This window comes from Amblyomma maculatum, chromosome 7, assembly GCF_055883805.1.
Source record: "Amblyomma maculatum isolate TAMU_Amacu chromosome 7, ASM5588380v1, whole genome shotgun sequence".
Taxonomy (NCBI): Eukaryota; Metazoa; Arthropoda; class Arachnida; order Ixodida; family Ixodidae; genus Amblyomma; species Amblyomma maculatum.
The window spans coordinates 32,471,018-32,493,206 of NC_139350.1; the positions used below are offsets into that span (position 1 = coordinate 32,471,018).

General features: G+C 42.6%; 2 protein-coding genes across 3 annotated transcripts; one reads left to right on the forward strand and one right to left on the reverse strand.

The window, feature by feature from the left end:
* Window positions 1-1,334: 1,334 nt before the first annotated feature.
* On the forward strand, window positions 1,335-7,037 carry LOC146182918 (uncharacterized). 2 transcript variants are annotated; one of them, XM_084608975.1, is made up of 2 exons: window positions 1,335-1,640; window positions 4,389-7,037. In XM_084608975.1, exons 1-2 carry the CDS (start codon window positions 1,340-1,342, stop codon window positions 6,461-6,463), a joined length of 2,376 nt encoding a protein of 791 aa, XP_084465101.1. In that variant the 5' UTR covers window positions 1,335-1,339; the 3' UTR covers window positions 6,464-7,037. The 2 variants fall into 2 exon arrangements, with proteins under 2 accessions (XP_084465101.1, XP_084465102.1); XM_084608976.1 differs by lacking the exon at window positions 1,335-1,640 and adding an exon at window positions 2,698-2,834.
* A 13,862-nt stretch (window positions 7,038-20,899) lies between these two features.
* Window positions 20,900-22,078, reverse strand: LOC146182919 (uncharacterized). The gene is made up of 3 exons (XM_084608666.1): window positions 21,743-22,078; window positions 21,483-21,662; window positions 20,900-21,400 (listed from the first exon to the last, which is right to left on the reverse strand). The coding sequence occupies exons 1-3, from the start codon at window positions 22,058-22,060 to the stop codon at window positions 21,155-21,157; spliced, it is 744 nt and encodes a 247-aa protein (XP_084464792.1). The 5' UTR covers window positions 22,061-22,078; the 3' UTR covers window positions 20,900-21,154.
* Between the last annotated feature and the right edge of the window lie 111 nt (window positions 22,079-22,189).

Genomic DNA, 22,189 nt, shown 5'->3' on the forward strand with positions numbered 1-22,189 from the left:
ATGCGAATTATAGTTTTGCCAACCAAACTGATTATGAATAGCATAGTCTTGCTGCTGAATCAAATATGAATAGTGCTGAAAACCAAACTGAATACAAATAAACTAGTTGAGCAGCTATTTTAAATGTCTTTGAAGAAGTAAACACATTGAATTTTAGAGATAATTTGAACATGCACTGTTTGAATCATTTGCTATGGCATGGATACCATAACAAATGATTCCATGCACTTTTAAAGATTTGTTACTGTCATGAACCTCGACACATTTTCTGCGTGCAAATTAATCTCATATGCAACACCACAGCTGTACGTTGCAGCCAGAAATGAGGATTACGTGGCGAAATGTACTCCACTAAGAGATTGCTACCACCGGGGACAACCGCACGGAAAACAGTGCTTCTGTACATGTTACAAATGATGTGCATGTTTGTTTATGCTTAGCAGTCTATTTTCTCACAGTAAAACAGGCGTGTTGTAAAATGTGTTTAGGCTGTAATTTCGGATGAAAACATTAAGTGACCAGCTCCTGCATCTTTGCCGCGAGTGCTATACCGAAGTGAACGCGCGAACACAAGCAGGGGAGATATGAACATATACACTTTACCTTTCAATGTATACGTCCGGGAGTACTTAAAAAATTCGTGCCGTCTTCTCCTCATACTAACATAAACACACCAAGTAGACGGCGAAAGCAGGTGTCGCTGGGGCATGCGTGCGTCTACGCTGTCGCTGGATGATTGCATCGCCGGCGACTTAATCGCTCTACTAATGGTCAGTTCATACTGTTTGTGCTGTATATGCGGGGGCTCAATAACTCTACAGCTAGGGTGCAAATTAATTTGATAGCCGACGATCGAGAGCCACCGTGAAGAGGAAAAGTTTCCCCAAACCAGCGCCGCAGCCGTCATATGCAGCGTTTCGACGTTCGAAGCAGCACGCGCCGGGCGCGCCAATCTGAGCGCTGGAGTAATCCGCCACCCAAAAGATGCCCAAAAGTGACCGTATAGCACCCTATGCGCCACCCCTGCTGAACGCGTCCGCCAGCTGGCGGAAGGCGGACGAGCGCAGCGCCTCTAAAAACACAAGCGTTTAGGGGTAGATCGGCTGGAAACGCTGATTGGTCAAAAAGTGTGACGTCACGCATGACGTCACGTAAGACGTCACGTGTGACGTCACAAGTCACGTGACATTTTGTGACGTCATGTTTTGTTGGGGACACACGTGTTTTCCCCAGATTGTCTCTAGAGTCCCTGGATTCCCCGTGCTTTTGAGAGCGCGCGCGGGAGGTTAAAAGAAGCGTGCATCTCGCTGCGCGCTTCACACTGCCCGCTCCTGTCGGAATGGCTGCAGAGATTTCCAACCAGGGTGAAAGCGATCCTCGGCACGCTGACCGTGATTCCAATCACGATGATCGTCAGCTACATGATCGGCGCTGTGACATCTGCAACAAAGTCTTCACTGCGCGCAAGAACATGTTACAGCATAAGAGAAATGTTCACAAGTTGGAGGCAGAAGGAGCTGTCCTGAAGTGTGATGAGTGCAACTGCGGGCTCTCGACGCTGGAAAACTTGACTCGTCACTATAGCGACGTACACCAGTTCCCAGCCGAACATCGGCAACTGTCCTTCGCGAACGACAAAGGTAAGTAATTATATACATACTTCGTTTTTATTTTTTTTTCTGTCTCGTTCTTTGATCAGCACATGTGTGATTCCATATATATATATATATATATATATATATATATATATATATATATATATATATACGGTTTTGCGATGTGAGCATTCGCGGCTTGAATTTTGGTACAGGCGAATTCGCATGCGCAATACATGTAAGCATAATTTATTTTTTCCATGTTCTCGGCGATATGCGCTGTGTATATAATCCGCTGCCTTTCAAAATTTCGCAGGGCATTCTGCGATTCGTTTAGCTTGATGAGGCGTTTTCTGGAAGCTGTATTTAAGATGTACTCGATCATTTTTAGATATATAAATGTTAGACTAATGTCAGACTGGACTGTATTGCCGCGTCTCATATTTTTTTTTTTTTTTAGTTCTTGTTCTTTAGGAAGCGTGAATACTTCCATATATCCGCAATAGACCGTTTTTCTGAGAGCTTGATTAATTCTCATGTCTCGTTTTTATTATTATAGTGTTCATGTCCGCGCTGCACTGTTCTTGCCTGTATTTGTGGTCGGTTTTGTATAGGAAGCATAATTTCGATTATTTGATATTTTTCTTTATTTATTTATTTTCATTTATTTTTTGTTCGCTTGTTGCCATGTCAGACGCTTCGAGAAGCTTGGAATTCAACCCCATCATATACGTATATTTATACGAGTTGGGAAAAAAAATGCGTTATTTCGGCTCAGCCGCTGACCACAGGTACCTTTTGAAAGGCTACGTTTTTACATTACTAATTTCACTTTACTATGCATGCTGCATTTTCCGAAATCGAGGAAAACCTATCATTTGCGGCAAAAGCTTAGTGAAGACAATAAACCGAAGCAGAAGAGGGCAAATACGGTCTGGTTGGTACATGCTTAAGAATCGAGTAAAGCGCTAGGAGAGACGAAACACGTGAACGACAGAGCATGTATCTCTCTGTCGTTCACGTGTTTCGTCTCCCCTAGCGCTGTTTTACTCGATTCTTCAACCGAAGCAGCCGATTTTACAGGCTGCGCTACCTGGCGAACTATGACGGAATACAGTTTGGGGGCTGGTCTCGTAGTTCGTCAGGTGGAGCACCCTGTCGAATCAAGTTCTCCGCTCGCCACGGTGAAAAATTCTGCTGTAGCAGACTGCCAATTTTCGCCGATTCCGGAAAACTAAGGCAAGCACAGATGTTAAATTATATCAAGAAACTTAGAACAATGGTCTACGCTTTTCGATCGGCACTTCAGTGAAATTGCCGGTTTTGTTTAGTGCACCGGTTTTCAGCCATGTGGAAAGGTGGTGCGGAACCTTCATCAATTGCGACCGGTATTGAGACTATAAGGTAGAGGGCAGGGCGAATCTTGTATTCGTGCTGCGATCTTTTGCGTACTAGAAGCACGTTGTGTAATTGGGATTGAATTGATCGGTTAAACAACGCGCATTTGATGCCAGCGCGCGGCTACAATAAGGGATTCGACTCCTCCACATATCATGCCGCTCGCCACGCATTGCAGGCCCGTCTATCAGCTAGTTTCAGTGGTGCCGGTATCAACAATCGCACGATCATCTCTCGATCCCTATCTCCTTCTTTCGCGCGCGCTCTTGCGCTTAGAGAAGTTAACATTGACATTGAACCTACGTGGACCCCGCAAGACCAGAGTAGAGTGAACTAGTTCACTCTAACCAGAGCAAAAGCCGGAGAGCTATCGCGCGACCTTTCATTTCTTTTATCGTGGGCGTGGGTTTCGCACACCCACCTCCATTTGAGAAACGCATTGGTGTAAGGCATATATGTAAGCAACTATTTAGATCAAGCATGTATTTCAACCATATATATATATAATGTATATGTATATAATTCAAAGGAGCGAACAGTCTATGAGTCCAAGGGGAACATTTTCAATACCAACAACAAAACATTAAAAAAATATATGTCCAAATGTTCGCCTTGGGCTCGTAGACTATTCTCTCCTTTCAATTATATATAGCGAGCCCCTCGGTTCTCAGTTCCCCTTCAATTCTTTTCTATATATATATACATAATATAAATACGAATCCCAGGTCAAAAGTCCTCACAAAGGTGAATGTTCTGCGTTGGTGAAAAAAATAAGGGGGCTATATGTATATGCTGTAATAATTAATGGTCCTCAGGTGTGGCAGCACTCGGTACTATAACTGTCACAATGTTCGGTACACAAATTCGCATCTGTCTGGTGCAGTGTTCTCTAGTATTTATGGGTCCAGCCAGCGGCACAACAGTCAAATTTAATTGGTCCTGTGAATCTGCAATTTTACAGATAAAAAGGTTCTTCCACAGTCGACTGCGGTTTCTGCCACTTGAAAAAAAATGCGGGCAAATCCCAATGTTAAAATACTGTGGGGAAAAATGTGGACTAGCAAAGCTACCTTTGTGGTTGGCATTTTAGCCGAATTATAGTCGGGTAGTTTGAACAGAATATTTTACAGCCCAAGATTGATAAATATGCAGAATAATTAGTTGCAACAACTAAACCTTCATGGTAGAATTTCCCTGAACATTGCAAGATACTCAGCAATACTGGAAAAAAAAAACTATTCCACACATGCAGTTTTAGGAATGTGGACTACATTATACTGTAAGTAATAGTATGTGTTGTGCACAATGTTTTTCAAACAGTCATGCTTGATGAGTGTAGAAATTACTTTGTCAGTGATACAGAGCCCTGATTTTTTTTTTTTTTTCAATTTACAGAGTTCCAGGAATGGAAAACGAGAGAGGAGGTGAATGAGGACTGCAAATTCATAGCACCTCAAGGCGAAAAAAGGCTCGCTGGTGGAAGTACAAGGGTGTACTATAAATGCCACAGGTCAGGAGTGGCTAGGCCAAGCCGAGGGAACAAGGTACGGGCAATGAAGAGCCAGGGAAGCTGCAAGAGTGGTAAGACATGCCTTTCTTTTATGATTGTTACTAGAGAAAAGAATGAAGTCAAGGTGATGTACCAAAGGACACATTATGGGCATGATGCAGATATTGCACACCTCACCATGACCACCCAGGAAAGAGCAATCATTGCAAGTGACCTTTCAAAAGGAGTGCCCATGAAGACTATAATGAAGAAAATAAGGGCATCAATAACAGTCAAGCTGACTCCTCTTCATTTGACCGACCGCTTAACCTTACACAACATCAAACGGCAGTATAATCTCAATGTGCCTGAAAGATGTCATGACAGTGATGCTGTCAGTGTTAGCACATGGGTGCAAATCATGAGGAACAAGAACCGACCTGTTGTTCGCTTGTACAAGGAGCAGGGGGCTGTTGACTCAACAAATACGTTCAGCACGAAGGATTTTGCTCTTGCTCTAATGACGGAGCCACAGGAAGACCTTCTGAAGGTTTTGGGCTCAGGAACAGTCTGTGTTGATTCCACACATGGAACAACAGGATACCAGTTTGAATTAGTGACTGTTCTGGTGCTGGATGAATTTGGAGCAGGACTGCCTATGGCATACTTTATCTCCAGCACAGTAAATGAAAAAACTTTAACAGCCTTCTTTGAATCTGTGAAGTCTTCCACAGGAGCATTATCAACTAAGATTTTTATGTCAGATGATGCATCTGAGTTCTTCAAGGCTTGGTCAACTGTCATGGGTCCACCTCAGCACCGACTGCTCTGCTCATGGCATGTGGACAAAAACTGGAGGCGAAGGATTATGGAGAAAGTCAAAGGAAGAGAACTTGGAGCTGAGATTTACCGGACAGTTCGCACACTGCTAGAATCCCTTGACAAGAATGAGTTGACTGAGCTTCTTGAGCCATTTTTGGCCAACAACGACCCCAGGCTGCAGGAGTTCATGCAGTATTTTAAAGCAAACTATGCTTACCGCCCAGAAATGTGGGCCTACAGTTTTCGAACTGGCCTCGGGATCAATACAAACATGCATCTTGAAAGAATGCACAGGACTTTAAAGCATAATTTTCTGGAAGGCAAGAAGAATCACCGTGTCGACAAGCTCATCTCGGCACTGATGGACATGACATACCATTTTCTTATGAAGAGGATAAGCCACATCACAAAAGAAAAGAGAACCTGCAAGATGAGTCGAATTGAGAAGAGCCATCGAACTGCCATGGCAAGCCCAGCATCTATAGAGAGGAATGAAGATCGAACATGGACTGTGCAATCCCAGTCCACAAAAGGCCTCGCATACAAAGTCTCAAAGGTGAAAGATGGTGCTTGCTGCCCTCTTGCATGCAGTATGTGCATGGTGTGTGTGCATAGCTATGCATGCACTTGCTATGATCATCTGATGTCCATGATAGTTTGCAAACACATTCATGGTGTGGTCATAGCTAGCACACCAGAAATAGCAGCTGTGAAAATCCCTGAAACTGCTCTAGGAGTGTTGTCAACTTCGAAGATAAGTGAGGCTTTCCACATCTTGGAAAGTGTTCAGGCAGCAGAAGCCTCAACAAGCGTGGCAAACTCAGAGTTGGTTGTGGCCAAGATGCAAGTAATCAAGGAATATACAGTGAAAGAAGAAATTTCTCAAGAAGTGCACAACAAAGCGTGCAAGCTTTTGGACCCTGTGCTGAAGATCTACGAAGAAACTAACAAGCAACAAAAGTCCCACAACTCAAGGGAGCCAGCCAACAAGAAAGCTGGGCATCAACTGAGGTTTCATACTACTAAGAAACCTAGGTTGTCCAGCTTAGGTTTTTCTAAGCCAACTGAGCTTCAGAAAGAGAGTATCAAAAGGCAAATCCTCGACAGCACCACCGAAGATACTCTTATAATTACATCTTCAGGACATGAATATCTTTGAAAAGTGGAATGGAACCCCTATGCCACTCTTCTGCACAGATCTATGAAGATAATGTGAAGCAGGAAATGCACAAGCAAGCATGAAAATTTAGCTTCAAATTACATTTTTTTTTTAACCCAGAAAACTAGCACGTACTTGGAATAAGTGTGAATTCCTACTTCTGAGAAGAGCACTGCCTTAGACTGACTGAGCCTTTCATCTCTGCCGAAATCACCGCCACTACATTTGTAAAAGTCCTTGTGCTTCCTGTATGATCTTACCTAGCTGTAGGTGAAGTTTGCAGCTGTATGGTACCAGTTGGTTGGTGTGTGCGTTAGAGCGCGAGAAACACCTCCAAGCTGGCCATATATGCTGCAGGTAAGTACTTTTCCTTCCAGCCCATCATTGTGCACCACTAACACGCTGGTCATGTGTGCTGCAGGTAAGTATACTTTTTCTTTCAGCGCAGCATCTCGCACATCGTGCGCTGCATCTGGCAGAGCCAGACAACATTTTTTCTCTCGGCAGAGCCTGACTGCTAGAGAGCGCGTCTCCCAGGTGGCGGATAGGGAGGCTCTAACCAAGCACCTGAGCTATGAGCTAACAAAAAAAACAGAATTGCTTCAATCAAAGGAAGGAGTGCTCAGACACGAGGTTTTTTATAATGCCATGGTGCTTCGTAAGAGTGGTGCTTGCACCCACGGACCAACAGAGCTTTTACCTGAATGCCTTGTCATGTTTCTCACTTGTATGTTTTATTTTCACCCAGGTCCATGGCTGCATGCTACTGGCAATTAAAAAATTGCTGTTAGAGTAGAGCTTGCATACAAACATGTTCTAGACAAATTTTCTGGCTGACAGCATTGTGCACTATCACAAGACAGGTAAATGTATGCATACCGAAATAAACAGAACTTTCCATGCTAATTAATCCCACTGTAATGCATTTCAGAGGACAAACAGGCAAAGAGACATGGACACCATTGCTGCCTTTCACAATTGCATTCAAGAATTCAGTTAATAGGGATATCTGGTTGTAATTTGCATCCTGCACCTCATGTTGGAATTTTCTTGTCCTAGCACTTCAATAAAAATATTTATTGATTTTGATCTTGCAAAAGTGTTGTCTTCTCACTTGTTTCTACATGCATGCTTCCAGGGATTTCGATATATAAGCAACACTGCTTGCAGTGCACTGAACACAAAGTAAACTACAACACTTGGTGGTGATGTGTGTTCACACCACTGCAATGAATCACAATCGTTTATCCTAATAATGACATGTTTCAGGCATCAGACATTGCTGAACCACATTCTTCAGCACTTGTATGAATGGCAGCAAAATACTGTTGTAATAGCCAAGGGTATTGGTTGCACAGTGAATTAGATATAGTTATGTAAGCACACAAATTTGCAAAATTAACTTAACACGTAACACTTGTCTGTGTCTAGCAGCTGTTTGTCCAAACCAGTTTTTATCGTGTTCTTGTGATCTTGGCTGGTGCCTCTCTCGCCAGATGTTGCATACTCATTCAAGACTAGAAGAAAAGCTGCAATAGTGGCAAACAGCAATGATGAAATATGAATATTTGTTAACTTAATTGCACTATCTTACTGAAGAACTATTGCTAAATGAAGTTCAAGCAATATGTGCAGAAACAAGACAGCATTTTGCTAAGTGAATAGGTATAAGGCACATTCATAATGGCAGCACAACTCTTCATTATGACATTGAAGAAGAACATTTCAAACTTATATAAATAAGTGTTAGATCACCACTGAAAGTGGAATAGGTATTTGTATTCTAACTGCAATATTTAATTAGAGGCTGCAGAATGCAACAAATTCTAGGATAAGGTGAGCGATGTGGGACCATTTGTATGGTTTCCCTAATAGGACTGTGCAGAAACAAAATTCCATTGAAACTAGGTGCTGCATGCATGTTTCAGTGAAGACAAACTTTTCCAGTGACTGAATCACAGCTACCCCACACATTGTCAATAGAGATGGGAGGGCTCGCTAAAACAAACAAAAGCTTTAAGTATGATGCCCTTAAAAAAAGCTTGAAAATTTGTACTAATAGATGGCTGCTTCTAAATACAAAAGAACACTGGAAAGGGTGCAGAAAAATATTTTTTTGCTGTTATTTAGGTTTGCTTGCACAATTTAGGCTTGCCTGAGAAGCTTCGTGATCAATGCCTAATCTACTGGAAAAATTTAGTATGCTGAAATGCTGCATTTTTGTTTTTCCCACTTCCACTAGCTGAGTGTCAAAGCATTAACATAATGAAATGTAGTCTCGTTTCGCTTATTTGTATTTCAAATGAAGTGCGAAGAGAAGCTAGTCAGGTCGTAGTTTCATGCAGATGTCGAGCGTCGTTGAGCCGTTGATAGTCTGTCACGTTACTAAGATGTGATGTCACTAGCATTCACTGATACCCTTCTGTGTTTCATGTGTCATTAATTATGGTGCTAACGATGAGTCTCAGTTGGGAGAAAGATTTAACAGCTCATTGGAGATGAATAAAATATATGATAAAAGTTTGTTGCGCCCAGAACTTGGCCTTGCATGACCTTACATAAGGCAGAAACCCGTAATATGTTTGTATAGCCTTAAAATTTGGTGTCCCAACCAGTTTAAAGACATGATCGAATTTGAATGGAAGAAAAAAAAAACAAACTCAAAATGAACAGATTAGAACAATCTAGGAAGAAGCGAACACAAAAACATCGTCGATACTAGAGTGCCTTGCCATGTCAATGATTTAGTAAAAATTGTGGTGAAATTTAAACTAAGAAACATTGCAGGAAAATGTACAGAACTGACATTTCAGGTTTCTGTTTTGTATTGACTGTAAAGAAACAGGGCAGAATTTTATTTGTTACATATGGCTTCTTGTACTACTGAAAATTGTGGTCAACTTTAATGTACCATGATTACACAATGAAAAAAAGGCACCGTTCTGTATAAATGATTAGAATATTGCTTACAATGTAGAAGTGTGGTCGATACTTATTATTCTGCATGGCTTATTTAGGGACAAATGGGGTAATCTTTCAACTGCACCTTAGCGTTCCCTTAAAAACATAAACGCACTAGCAAGAGTAAGCATACATCGGAACACAAGAGGAACATACACAATAGTTGCTTGTAGATTTGATCATGCGTTTGACATAAACCTCAAACAGTACAAGATAACTCACAGGAATGTAAAATGACGAGAATACCAGGAAGAAAAAAAAAACCACAGAAACATTGTCAGACCTTATTGCCACATGATTTACTGCAAAAAAAAAGAAGACGTAGATTGAACTACACATAAGATTTCATTAAAAAAAGCTAATCAAAAGCGAAAATGTATGAGGTGAAAAAAACGCACTAGGGAAAAGAGGCACGGAAACAAACCCAGGACTTCGTCTACCCGCAATACTCCGAATCACTGCTGCTCTCATTTCTGGTGCCGCTCTCAAACTAGATGCTTTAAGCTTTACGTTAGAATGAATGAGCACAGCTTCTGCACTCTATCCCATGAACCTGCTCCTGCCCTTGGTATGCACAAAGCCAAATTTTGACCATTTCTTCTCATTGCAGTAGTGGAAGCTGTAAATTAAATAAGGCAGGATAATCTTCTAGAACCATCAGAGGTGTCATTTGTGTCTTTTATAACCATCTAAATGGGGCGCAACTTTTTCATGAGCAACAAACTGCTAGGAGAAAAGACTGTTTGCTGTTTTAATGCAAGTATATGCATTTCTTCATGAATGAAAATATTCAATATTTTTCCAAATTTTTCAATATGGTTTTTCTCAGCCTTTAAATTTTCCAGGAATTTGACATCCCTATTGCCACTGGCAAGGTGGAAGTAAGCAATAAAAAATATTTGTATACAGTGATTCTGTGCAAGAAGGGCACTCCCTGATGTCTTCCATGCACCTTTGCAAAAAAATAAAGAGAAGCAGTGCCTCATGTAGAGATGACTCCATGACGCATTGCGTATACAGCTTAGACCTAGTCATGGAGATGTACTTACGGGAGTGTATGGTGGCATATTTGTGCTTGAGTGGAAGGAAGGTCAGAAAAGGCTTTCACAACTAATGCTGTCTGCTGTTATTACCAGTGTGTAGATATGCTTTATAATATATTACAGGTACTCTGCTGGTATTAAAAAATGTTCTTATAGCTGCTGTTGGTTTCTAAACTTTGTTATTACATAGCCCATTAAGGTCTGTCCGAAAGAGAGTCCACTGTACATCAACCATTTCATGGTATTCCTTTCAGACTGCTAAGAAATTTGTGATGTAATATTTTTTTCGTCACTATTTTGGCTCATGTTTCAACAGCCGAACATGGTAGAATGTGTCTCAGACCACTAACCAATTCAAAAAACAGTATAAAATTTGGAAACCCTACAAGTTTCTCATTCAAGAACCAGCCGTCTAAACCTTTAAGTAGCTTTGACAGGTCAACATTATGATTTTGCATAAGCACGATGAAGATTCCCCTTTGTTCTGTGTTTGGCATTGACTGTATCAGAGATTGCGAGCACAGTTGTGCTGATAGACTTCTATTGGTAGCAATGATTATCATGTCATCCCAAGCAGTTTCATGCCCTTATTTCTGCATGTATTCTACCAAAGCATTTGGTATGCTGTCAAGTTTCTAGTGGCATCGGGGCTCTTTTATCACACTTGTCAAATTTCTCATCTCCGCTATGTAGACAGAGTCTAAGATGATCATCACATGGTATCTTATGTATGATACCTGGCATCTTTGAATGGGGCAAAGCCTCTTTAAAATTCAAAAGAGCCCCTCGCAGTTTACTGGATGGCATGTGGCCAGTATGCACATTTCTTGAAGACCCATGCCTTTGCCTAATTATGCCCAGAATGTACAAAAGCATGCCTTTTGGTCGAGATGATGACGTTGCATTTTGTGTAGGCATCGGCTGCAAATGCTTGTCGATCTGATGTCTGGACACGCATTCAATAAGCTTTTTTGGGTATCCGTTCTTTTCCAAGTTTTGTAATTATTTCGTCATGCTCGATTCCGCGACCTGCTCTCGGAACTGTGGTTGCAGTTCACACCACATTGACCTCCCCTCGGTCTCAATTAAGAGATCGAGGAGCACTGCATTATACAGTGAATGAAAGAAAAAAAAAGGGGGGGGGGGGACAGCTATATTATTTCTAATGAGGTGCAAAGAAACAGTATAATCATTAATAATAATTGCTGCACTGAGCATGCATGCATACAAACCCTATTTGTAAGAAAATCCTTACTGGTTCAACAGGTTTAATTAAGGAACTATTCTTCCCACCAATTCTTCCCACTTAATTTTTTATGTCCCTGGATCAGTTATATTTTTATCTGATACTGATCTTTAAAATGAGATATTTCACAGATGTATACACATACGTGCGCGTGCAGGGTTATGAATTAAAGGAAGTCCCCCCCCCATCCCTAGCTATTACGACCAAAACACCTCGCAAAGGCAAACGATGGCTATAAGACATCTGTTTCGATACAATGGAATTTCAACATTAATAAAATATTGATAAAACTTATATCTGGGCTAGATATGCATATTGCACATATATACTGCTTAAGGGAAAAACAAGGGAAAAACAGATATACAGAAGGAAGAGAATAAAGGGACAAGAAATAACTCCCATGAGAGTTAATTGTTTACAGTATATGTTTTAAGTGCGGGACAAAAGGAACAGAGTAGACTGGAGAAGGCGCTCTAACAACTCAGGTTTTATTGAAAGACCACTTGCTTAACTACTGTATTTGCTCTTATGAACGAAATGAAAGCAAGCACACACGGACAATTACTGCTCACAAGGAGACCTGTATCAAAGAAGCTTGGCCTATTGCTGAGCAAGAAAGTTTAATTCCTTTTTGAAAGCCCAGTCGAACACACACATTATCCGAACACACAATCAAATTTTTCAATCTCATCTGCTTCTATAATCTCCCGGCCTAGTTGAGTCCTGCACCTGTGCAACACTGTGGTGTTTCTCATCTCGGGAGTGCAGTTACGGCTTTTCCGAATGTGTTAAGTCATTTTGCTGCCTGATTTGTCTATAACATTTTTTTGGTATACTCCCTCAGCCTCTCATTAAGGTATCTCCCTGTCTGGCCAACATATCGTTTACCACGGGTGAGTGGTACTGAATACACTGCGCTCCTGGAACACTTCACGAAGCGCTGCTGGTGATGCATTTTACAAGCGACAGACTTGTCCTGTGCGATTAACCCTCCTGCATATCCTGAGAGTTTATCTGGTGCAGAACAAGCCACTTTTATGCCAGCCCTCGCAACCGATTGTGCGCGCACCCATGTATATATGGAATAACCGTAACTTTACTTTGATCCAATTGATCAGGCTTGATAGCTGGCTTTTTCAGCTTATCTTCAGCGACCGATGCCATCAGTGAAGGCTGGTAGCCCGCACTTGAAAGGCGCTGCACCTGGTCGAAAAACCTGTGTCCCACCAAGCGCCTTGTCCTGTCTACTCATACTTGTCATAAAGCATACTTTAAGAAATGCATCAACTTCAGTTCAGTCGTTCAGTCGTGTCCGACTCTTCGTGACCCTATGGACCATATCACGCCACGCTTTCTGGTCTCTCACTATCTTCATAACATAACATAACTTCATCTGCAACGCCCCGAGGATGCCATCTAACCATCGCGTTCGCTGCCTACCCCTTCTCTGGTGACCCTCAACCTATCCCAACATCAAATCTTTCTCCAGCGACTCCCCTCTTCTCATCAGATGACCAAAGTAGCTGAGATTTAACTTTAGAATTTGACCCTCCAATGAGCAGTCAGTGTTTATGGTCGACAATATCGACTGATTTGATCTTCTGGCCATCCAAGGAACTCTCAAGATTCTCCGCCAGCACCACAATTCAAACGCGTCAATTCTTCAGCGGTCAGCCTTCTTCACAGTCCAACTCTCGCATCCATACATCACAACTGGAAATACCATAGCGCATAGTTATACGGATCTTGGTTGGCAGACTAATGTCTCTGCTCTTTACTAGGTGGTCAAGGCTAGCCATGGCTCTTTCCCAGAAGTAGGCGTCTCCTAATTTCATGGCTGCAGTCTCCTTCCGGGGTTATCTTGGAGCCCAAGAAGAGAAAATCTGTCACAGCTTCCACTTCTTGTCCCTTGATGCTCCAGGGCTTGATGGGGCAAGACGCTATATGATCTTTGTCTTTTTAATGTCCAGTTTAAGTCCAAACTTCTCACTCTCTTCTTGTATGCGCATCAGAAGTCTCTTGAGTTCCACTTCACTTACTGCCATTAAAGTGGTATCATCCGCATATCTAAGGTTGTTGGTACGTTTCCCAGCAATCTTCACTCCAGCTGAAGACTCGTCCAGACCAGCTTTCCTCATGATGCACTCAGCATATAGGTTAAATAGGCAGGGCGACAGTATGCAGCCTTGCCTGACTCCTTTCTCAATCGGAAACCAACCAGTAAGACCATGCCCAGTTCTAACTGTGGCCTCTTGCCCTTCATACAGGTTCCTGAGGAGACAGATGAGGTGAATTGGAATTCCCATCTCTTGGAGAGCATGCCACAATCTGCTGTGATCTACGCAGTCAAACGCTTTCGCATAATCAATAAAGCAGAAGTAGATGGGTTCTCTCTTGCTTTTTCCATGATCCAGCGAAGGTTGGCAACTTGGTCTCTATAGTTCCTCTGCCCTTGCGAAACCCGGCTTGCACGTCCGGAAGCTCCCGATCCACATACTGCTGCAGCCTACCTTGGAGGATTTTCAACATCACCTTGCTAGCATGCGAAATAAGTGCGATCATGTGGTAGTTGGAACAATCTTTGGCACTGCCTTTCTTTGGAATGGGGATGTAAACTGACCTCCTCCAATCCTGTGGCCACTGCAGGGTTGTCCAAATTTGCTGACATAATGTATACAGATTGTTAACAGCGTCGTCATGGTTGAGGTTTTGATGCAACTCAGCTGGAATGCCATCAATTCCGCTAGCTTTGTTCTTAGCAAGGCTGGATAAGGCCCATTCAACTTCTCTCTTCAGGATGCCCGGCTCGAGATCAGTAATCACAGCCGTCTTATGTTGGGTTTGCACATCCGGGTCCTTCTTGTACAGTTCTGTGTATTCCTGCCACCTCTTCTTTATCTCTGAGGCTTCCGTGAGGTCCCTGCCTCGTTTGTTCTTTATCACGCCCAGCTTAGCACAGAAGCTTCCTTTGATATCTTTGATTGTCTTATACAGAGCTCTTGTGTTCCTTAATTGGCTGTTGTCCTCAACTGCTTGGCACTGTATGTTCAGGATGGCATTCTTATCTCTCCTTGCGATTTTCTGAAAATCCGCATTGAGAGCCTTGTATCTTTCTTTTTCCCCATAACTTCTGCCATCCTCCTTTCCCCAGCTATTTGCAAAGCCTATTCAGATAACCAGTTTGCTTTCTTGCATTTCTTTTGCTTTGGAACTACTTTAGTAACAACTTCTTGCATTATATCACGCGCATCAGTCCACATCTCTTCAGGCTCTCTGTTTTCTAGATCTAATTCTTGAAATCGATTCCTCACTTTAACAGCATATTTGATCCAGATCATACCTGAAAGGCCTTTTAGTTTTCTGCGTTTTCCTCAATCGAAGCTTAAATTTGGCAACAAGAAGCTGATGATCGGTGCCAGAATCGGTCCCAGGCCTTGCTTTTACTGCTTGTATAGCGCTTCTCCATCTCTGCCGGCAAAGAATATAATCAATCTGATTCCTGTACAGACCATCCGGAGAAATCTATGTGTACAGGCGCCTCTTGTGCTGTTGAAAATGAGTATTCGCTATGGTCAGGTTATTTTCTTGACAAAACTCTACTAGCCTCTGCCCAGCTTCATTTGCCTCACTGAGACCGAACTTGCCTGTAATTCCGGATATTTCTTCACTCCCCACCTTAGCATTCCAGTCTCCATTAAGAAAAAGGACGTCTGATGAGGGAGTGCGGTCGAAAAGACATTGCAGGTCAGCATAAAATTTCTCAACGTCAGCTTCTTCAGCAGTAGTGGTTGGTGCGTAGACTTGGATAACTGTAACTTGAAAGGTTGACCTTGGATCCGAAGTGAAATCATTCGGTCGTTTTTGGGGTTGTACCCTAGCACTGCTTCGCCCATTCTTCTAATGACTATGAGAGCGACCCCATTCCTTCTCCTGGATTCGTGCCCACTATAAAAGACATAATGGTCGCTGGAATTAAATTCTCCCATTCTGGTCCACTTGAGCTTGCTGATACCCAAGATATCAATGTTCAATCTGTCCATTTCTCGCTTGACGATATCCAGTTTACCTTGCGTCATAGATCTTACATTCCATGTTGCTATGTGATATATGTCCTTGCAACATCGGACCTTCCGGTCGCTTCCCGACACATCCACAACTGAGCGTCCTTTTGGCTTTAGCCCAGCCGTTTCATTCGCCCTGGAGCTACTAGGAATCGCCCTTTAACATGTGGGACGCCTTCCCCCCCCTAGTAACATGTGGGACGCCTTCCAACCTGGAGGGCTCATCTTCCGGCGCCATATCATTAATGCTATTGTGACTGGTCATAGGGCTTTCTTGGCAGGAAATACTGGAGTGGGTTGCCATTACCTTCTCCAGTGAATCACATTTTGTCAGAACTCTCTGCCGTAACTTGTCTATCTTGGGTGGCCCTACACAGCAGAGCTCACGACTTCATCGAGTTTCGCAAGCCCCTCCGCCACGACAAGGCAGTGATCCATGAAGGGGATGCATCAACTAGCCTGCAATAATGTCCTTGCAAGAGTTAATTGTCCTGTCGTTTTCTTTGTCTTATGGGTTTTTCAGTGCACTTGTTTTGTTTTATTTCAGTACAAAATGCTGTGCACTATAAAAAGAAATCAAGCTTCGCCATGAATGCAAAATTGAAAATGACATGACGATGTGCTTCTCACAATGGTTCATTCTGCCCCTGGTTTTGCAGTTTGTGCAAAACAACATCACAGGTGGCTGCCAGTATTTACCTTCGAAAACCTGCATGACCATAACTGTGCACGTTTAGAAATGATGGCACAAGTGCAACAAAGTAAAAGTACGGGCTGACTTAGTGCCCCTGAGACAATTCGGGAGGACAGCCGCCCTCCATGCGCATGCCTATGTATATATTTCACTTTGCAGGAATTGTCATTACACAAACATGACTAGAGGAGGCTGATCGGAATGCCTTGAGGATGAAGTGATAGGTGATACAAGCTGATACAAGCTGCATGTAATTGTATGAAGAAGAGTCAAAAGTGCTAGCTAGAAGTGGACATGCTAGGTCATTCAACAATTGGTAAAAAACGGAGCAAGAAAATGTAACTGCCACAATGCATAGTACTTTCATGATGGTAAGTCACTGCAACAAGTGTAAGAGAGAGCATATATAAGCAGTTACTGTTCCAAGCAAATAAATAAAGCACTTAAAAAGCAAGAAAACATGAATTGAAAACCTTTTCCTCAGGAACTGTGAGGGTAAAATAGGTTCATTCTTTTTTACTCACTGGTGGAGACAACACTAAACTGAGAGATGATTTGAACATTTTTATAGTGAGATGACAGAAAAACGACCTGTCAGTTTCCTGCTGAATTTATATAAATTTTCACCGGATCACAGAATGTGGTACAGCTAGGTTAATGCATGTGCTTAACGAAAGAAATTGAAATAACTTCTTTTGTGACTGAAAAAATAAGTACACATAACTTTTCATTCAGCTGTAGTGATAAATGAAGAATATGCAGTGGATATATCACGAGTAAAGAATGCATGCTGATCAGCGGCTGAAATAACAATTGTAAAGCCTTCAAAGATGCATGCATGATGAACATGTGTACTTTATATTTTGCATCATGGGGATATACAATAGCAATGTTACACTGTTCAAAATAGCAGCTAAAGAGGGGAAAATTTGTGGCGCTAGAAAATTTTAGGCAAATTTTATTGCCGCAGAGATGCTGAAATAAGTTTTAGAGGTAGGAAACTTAGCTGCAGAGCAAGCTTGAAAAGCTTAGTAAAGTCAGTGCTCCAAGAAAGGTTACAGTCATTCAGATTGATAAAAATATCAGTAACTATTAACTAAAACTAGCGGTATTTGTCTGACTTCACTGTTGTCAGAGTAATAGTGTATTAATTGTGCGTGTGTCACTGTGCATGAACACATGTACAACATTGTTGATACTTTGTCTTCAAAAATGCAGGTAGAAACATTTTATTTGGGAAAACATTTCATCTGAAGAAGCATAGATTGTCATCTCTTGGCATAAGATATATGTGAAAGGCTTCTGGTTTAGTCCTCACAACTCAGCTTACAGTTGTGTTGCACTCATTGCAGATGAGGTTTAGTAACACACTTTATGTGTTGAGGACAATGGAAAGCCAAGATTGCTTCCTTGTTTCTGGTTGCTTTATCCCCTTGTATCAATACACTATGGGGGTGGCTGACTGTCGCTGCATTCTCTGGGTCCAGCCTGCTCATGAAATGCAAGCGCATAGTTCTTCACAAATGATTTGTCCCATGCACTGCAAAAAAAAATGTACTGGTTTTTCAATTTTTGCCTTCTCTGCAAGTCATGTCTTTGCGTGAATGACCTTCGCTTAATTGTTAGCCTCACCCTTCCATCAAGGCACTGCGAAGAAGATACCACAATGGGTGGGTGCTGCTGCTTTCAGTTCATGCATTCTGCTCCTGGGCTCAGCCCTATGTTGAAACATGCACATTTGAATGCTTAAACGAGCCATTTGATCATATATTTTTTTTAATTTAGAATTTAATATCTGGAAATTGTGTTATCTGGAACATACATATTAAACAGGAAAGGAACAGTGCAGCTGTATGGGAGATATTTACTTCCTGCAACTCTGAACGTATGAACGAGGAATGTGTCGAGGCTCTACTGTAATTTGTAACAGGTTATTGTGTCATAAGGCAACGATGGTTTGCAGAATGCTTTAAAGATATATTTGTATAAGATGACAACTGTGGTGTCAGTTGCATGAAAAGAAATGGCATTGTATGTTTTTGTAAATGTTAGTGTATGTTTGCTGTCAATTGAGATCCATAAGGTTCATGTCTTGTATTAAGTTTGTGTTAGTTCTAATGCAACATATGGTTCATTTGAGTTCGGCCATATGTTTTTGTATGTCCAATATTTATTTATTGAAACAAACCTGTCTTGCGCGTTTCCTTCATGGCAACACGTTTTGCATTCATAACATGGCATATATGTCAAGCTATAGTTTAGTGGACCTGTAGCCTAAAACAGACTGCTTACTTAGCCACCCCAAATTTTTTTTGTACTCAATTTTCTTTTCAAATTAGAATTACATTGCATCATCTGTGTGTGTGTGCACTTGCTATGGAACTGAAGCAAGCAATAGATTGCAGAGTATACTCCTTAGCTGTGCTTTAATTCCTGGGAAAAATATAAACCTAAAAATTAGACTTTCAAATAAAATTTGCAATTAGAAATTGTGCGACAAATTTCAAAGTCCAAATTGGAGTCAATTGATTTCAATCTTATTCAGTTCTTTATTTATCAGCATATTGGACAGTCTCCAGGGATAAATAATGTTGCATCCAACAACTTCCCTGGGTGCACTCCGGAGCCATTTAGAAGGGAGCAGTAGCCGACGTTGAGTTGGGTAAGAAAAAGAAAAATTACCTGGGGTTTACTTTTAGTTAAACCCGGTAGGTTGCATATAAACAAAGCCGACGTAGCTTCTCTTTCTGTTCTTTCTTTTGTCTTCTGCGGTGCGGCGTGGCTATCGACCGAGTTTACCCGACAGCTTAACTGTCAGGCCGGGTTTATGCGACAGGCTGAAACCTGGCGTAGTATTGCTTACGTAATAAAAAAAAATAAACACACTATACAGGAGGTACCAAAAATTATAGATACCTACTGAAAGATTTATTGTGACAATCAGTATTTGTGCATTTAAAATCCTGAAAAATGCAAACATTTTATTAAATGCAGCTAGCTAACAAGAGTGAATTCAAACACGGCATCCCTTCACTTTATGCACGGTTACAATACAAAAGCACACTGCACAATTGAACCTTGCATAGTGAGGCCTTGTACATCGAATACATTTATTTGAAAAAAAAAAATAATGGCGCCGTCCACGGGAAGACACGTACTTTTCCGGTGTTGTCGAAGGGATATTCTTGGCCAGCAGACAGTGATAACCACGTCGCTGACCCTCGAAATGTCCTGCAGTCATCAAAAAAAAAGAAGACAGACCAAAACCGCACTAACTATACTGAAATATTCCTGTCGCGAGGCCTATGTGATCGTCGCGGACATTTCCATTTTTTTTTTCTTATAGATGCATGCATATTTCGAAGCATCTCGTCGCGGTGCTGTCCGAAAATCGTTTCGACAGCATGGGAAATGTAGACAGCATATTTACTACACGTACAGCGTCGTCGCTTCGACGTGCTGGGCCATAAAGTATCGCGCTTGGCCTCTTTTTTTTTTTTTTTTATCTCTCCCTTTAAGAGGAATTCGTCGAGTGACGGTAAGTAAAGTTATATATTTCATACAACATGTGCATAATACTGCTGTACCACTTATAGCTGCTTCCCTCGTGCATTATTTTAAGATCCCAGGGCAGAAATCGCAAAACACGTGTAAGAGTACATGCCGGAGCGAACGCTAGGCCTCTTTTTTTTTTTATCTCTCCCTTTAAGAGGAATTCGTCGAGTGACGGTAAGTAAAGTTATATATTTCATACAACATGTGCATAATACTGCTGTATTATGCACATGTATTATTAGGCATAATACTGCTGTATTATGCACATGTCGCGGTGCTGTACACAGCACCGCGACGAGATGCTTCGAAATATGCATGGGATTTATGAGAGAAAAAAAAAAAACACGGCAGAAAACCGCACTGTGTGCACAATACTCCTGTCGCGAGGCCTATACATGTGATCGTCGGAGCAGCGTTGAAATGAAAGACGCGGGCGGCATGATGCTGCAGAAGATGTCCCACGAGGTAAGCGGCAATTATTTAGGCTGTACAGAATCCATATTTCAGACGATTGTGCCGTTGTTATAGTAAATGGTGCTCACATTAAAAAAAAAAAAAACGACGTAACAAAGCCGTAATGAGCGCAGCCCTGTTGCAATAAGGCCTAGCGTTCGCTGCGGCAGCTACGCTTACACGTGTTTTGCGATTCCTGTCCCCAGGGACTTAAAATAATGCACGAGGGAAGCAGCTATAAGCAGTACAGCAGTATTATGCGCATGTCATATGAAATGTATAACTTTACTTACTGTCACTCGACGAATTCCTCTAAGGGAAAGAAAAAAAAAAAAAGAGGCCTAGCGCGACGCTTTGTGGCCGAGCACAGGCCTAGTGTTCGCTCCGGCAGCTACTCTTAACACGTGTTTTGTGATTCCTGTCCTAGGGTCTTAAATAATGCACGAGGGAAGCAGCGGTACAGCAGTATTATGCGCATGCTATACGAAATATATAATTTCGCTGCGGCAGCTACGCTTTAAGTACAACGATATACTACGTGCAACATATCTAAAGAGAGGGAACTGGATCACGGGACTGCAAGCCTGCGGTCTGCCAGGAAACAATGGGGTGGCCCTGAAAAGGGCCGTTTGTATGCGCAGCGTTCCATCGGTGGCTTGCAGTGGCATGGCAGCGTGGTCAGCAAAACGAGCTGCACTCTCCCGTCTCGTGGCCCTTCGCCCTGCATCGCCGACAGTGGTGGACAACGTACACCGCTCCTGGTTCTGCCCTTGACGCTGCAGCGATGTCGGAGCCGTACACTTTGACCAGGGCCGCGACGATGATCTTCGAGAGCTGATCGATGCCGCGACCCCTTGCCACGTGGTAACTGTCGGCCGCGTACAGACAACGCCTCGGCCGCTTCGCAGCATCCAGGAAACGGTGCTGCAAGAGTGTCGAAAAAGTTGCGTTATGAACTCAACAATTTGATAAATGAGTAACAAACGAGAAAACAAAGCATTCTTACCTCAGGGTTCAGAATGCGTACGTCAGGCATGCGCCGCAGCGCAGCAGTCAGGCGCCGGTTCAGCTGCCGACGACGGGCGTTTTCATGCAGCGCTTCGCTCTCGTTTTTGAAATACCGCGGCAGTATTTTAAAAACCAACACCATCCGTGCGACGTGCTGCTGCAGCTGCCGCACGAGGTCCTGGAAACACGTGGGGCAAGATGAACGGCACAGCACTTTTAAAGCAAATTGTGAGACGATTTTACGTAATTTATACGTACCTTGATGTTGGCGGCGATTTCCCGCGGGCCATGACCATTAGCGAGGTCATTGCCCCCTACATACAAAATAACAAAATCGGCGTGCAAACGCATCTGCGCGACCTTAAATGACAGTGAGGTGGCATCATAACCGCCAAAACTGAAAGTGCACGTCTCAACATGCGGCGAAAGCCGCAGGCGAGACCTGCACAAGAATTTCATTTGGCTATCGCCGATTATGACACCACGCAGGACCGCCATCATAGGAATTACGCGCCGCAACGAGACCCACGAGCCGAATACGCGCCGCAGCGAGAACCACGAACCGAATGCCGGCATATCGCGCGCGCCGCCGGAGCGGCCGGTACCTAGGGATTCCCTAGATGGGTTAGGGACGAAAAAAACAAGCAAACCCAGTTTTCATTGACGTCACATCCGGTTAAGCATCGAGCGTGACGTGAAAAACGT

Coding starts and splice junctions, on each gene's coding strand:
- LOC146182918 (XM_084608975.1), top strand. CDS start 1,340: ATGGCTGCAGAGATTTCCAACCAGGGTGAAAGCGATCCTCGGCACGCT. Junction 1,641..4,388: donor GTCCTTCGCGAACGACAAAG/GTAAGTAATTAT, acceptor TTCAATTTACAG/AGTTCCAGGAATGGAAAACG.
- LOC146182919 (XM_084608666.1), bottom strand. CDS start 22,060: ATGCCGGCATTCGGTTCGTGGTTCTCGCTGCGGCGCGTATTCGGCTCG. Junction 21,663..21,742: donor AAATCGCCGCCAACATCAAG/GTACGTATAAAT, acceptor ACGTGTTTCCAG/GACCTCGTGCGGCAGCTGCA. Junction 21,401..21,482: donor TACGCATTCTGAACCCTGAG/GTAAGAATGCTT, acceptor ACACTCTTGCAG/CACCGTTTCCTGGATGCTGC.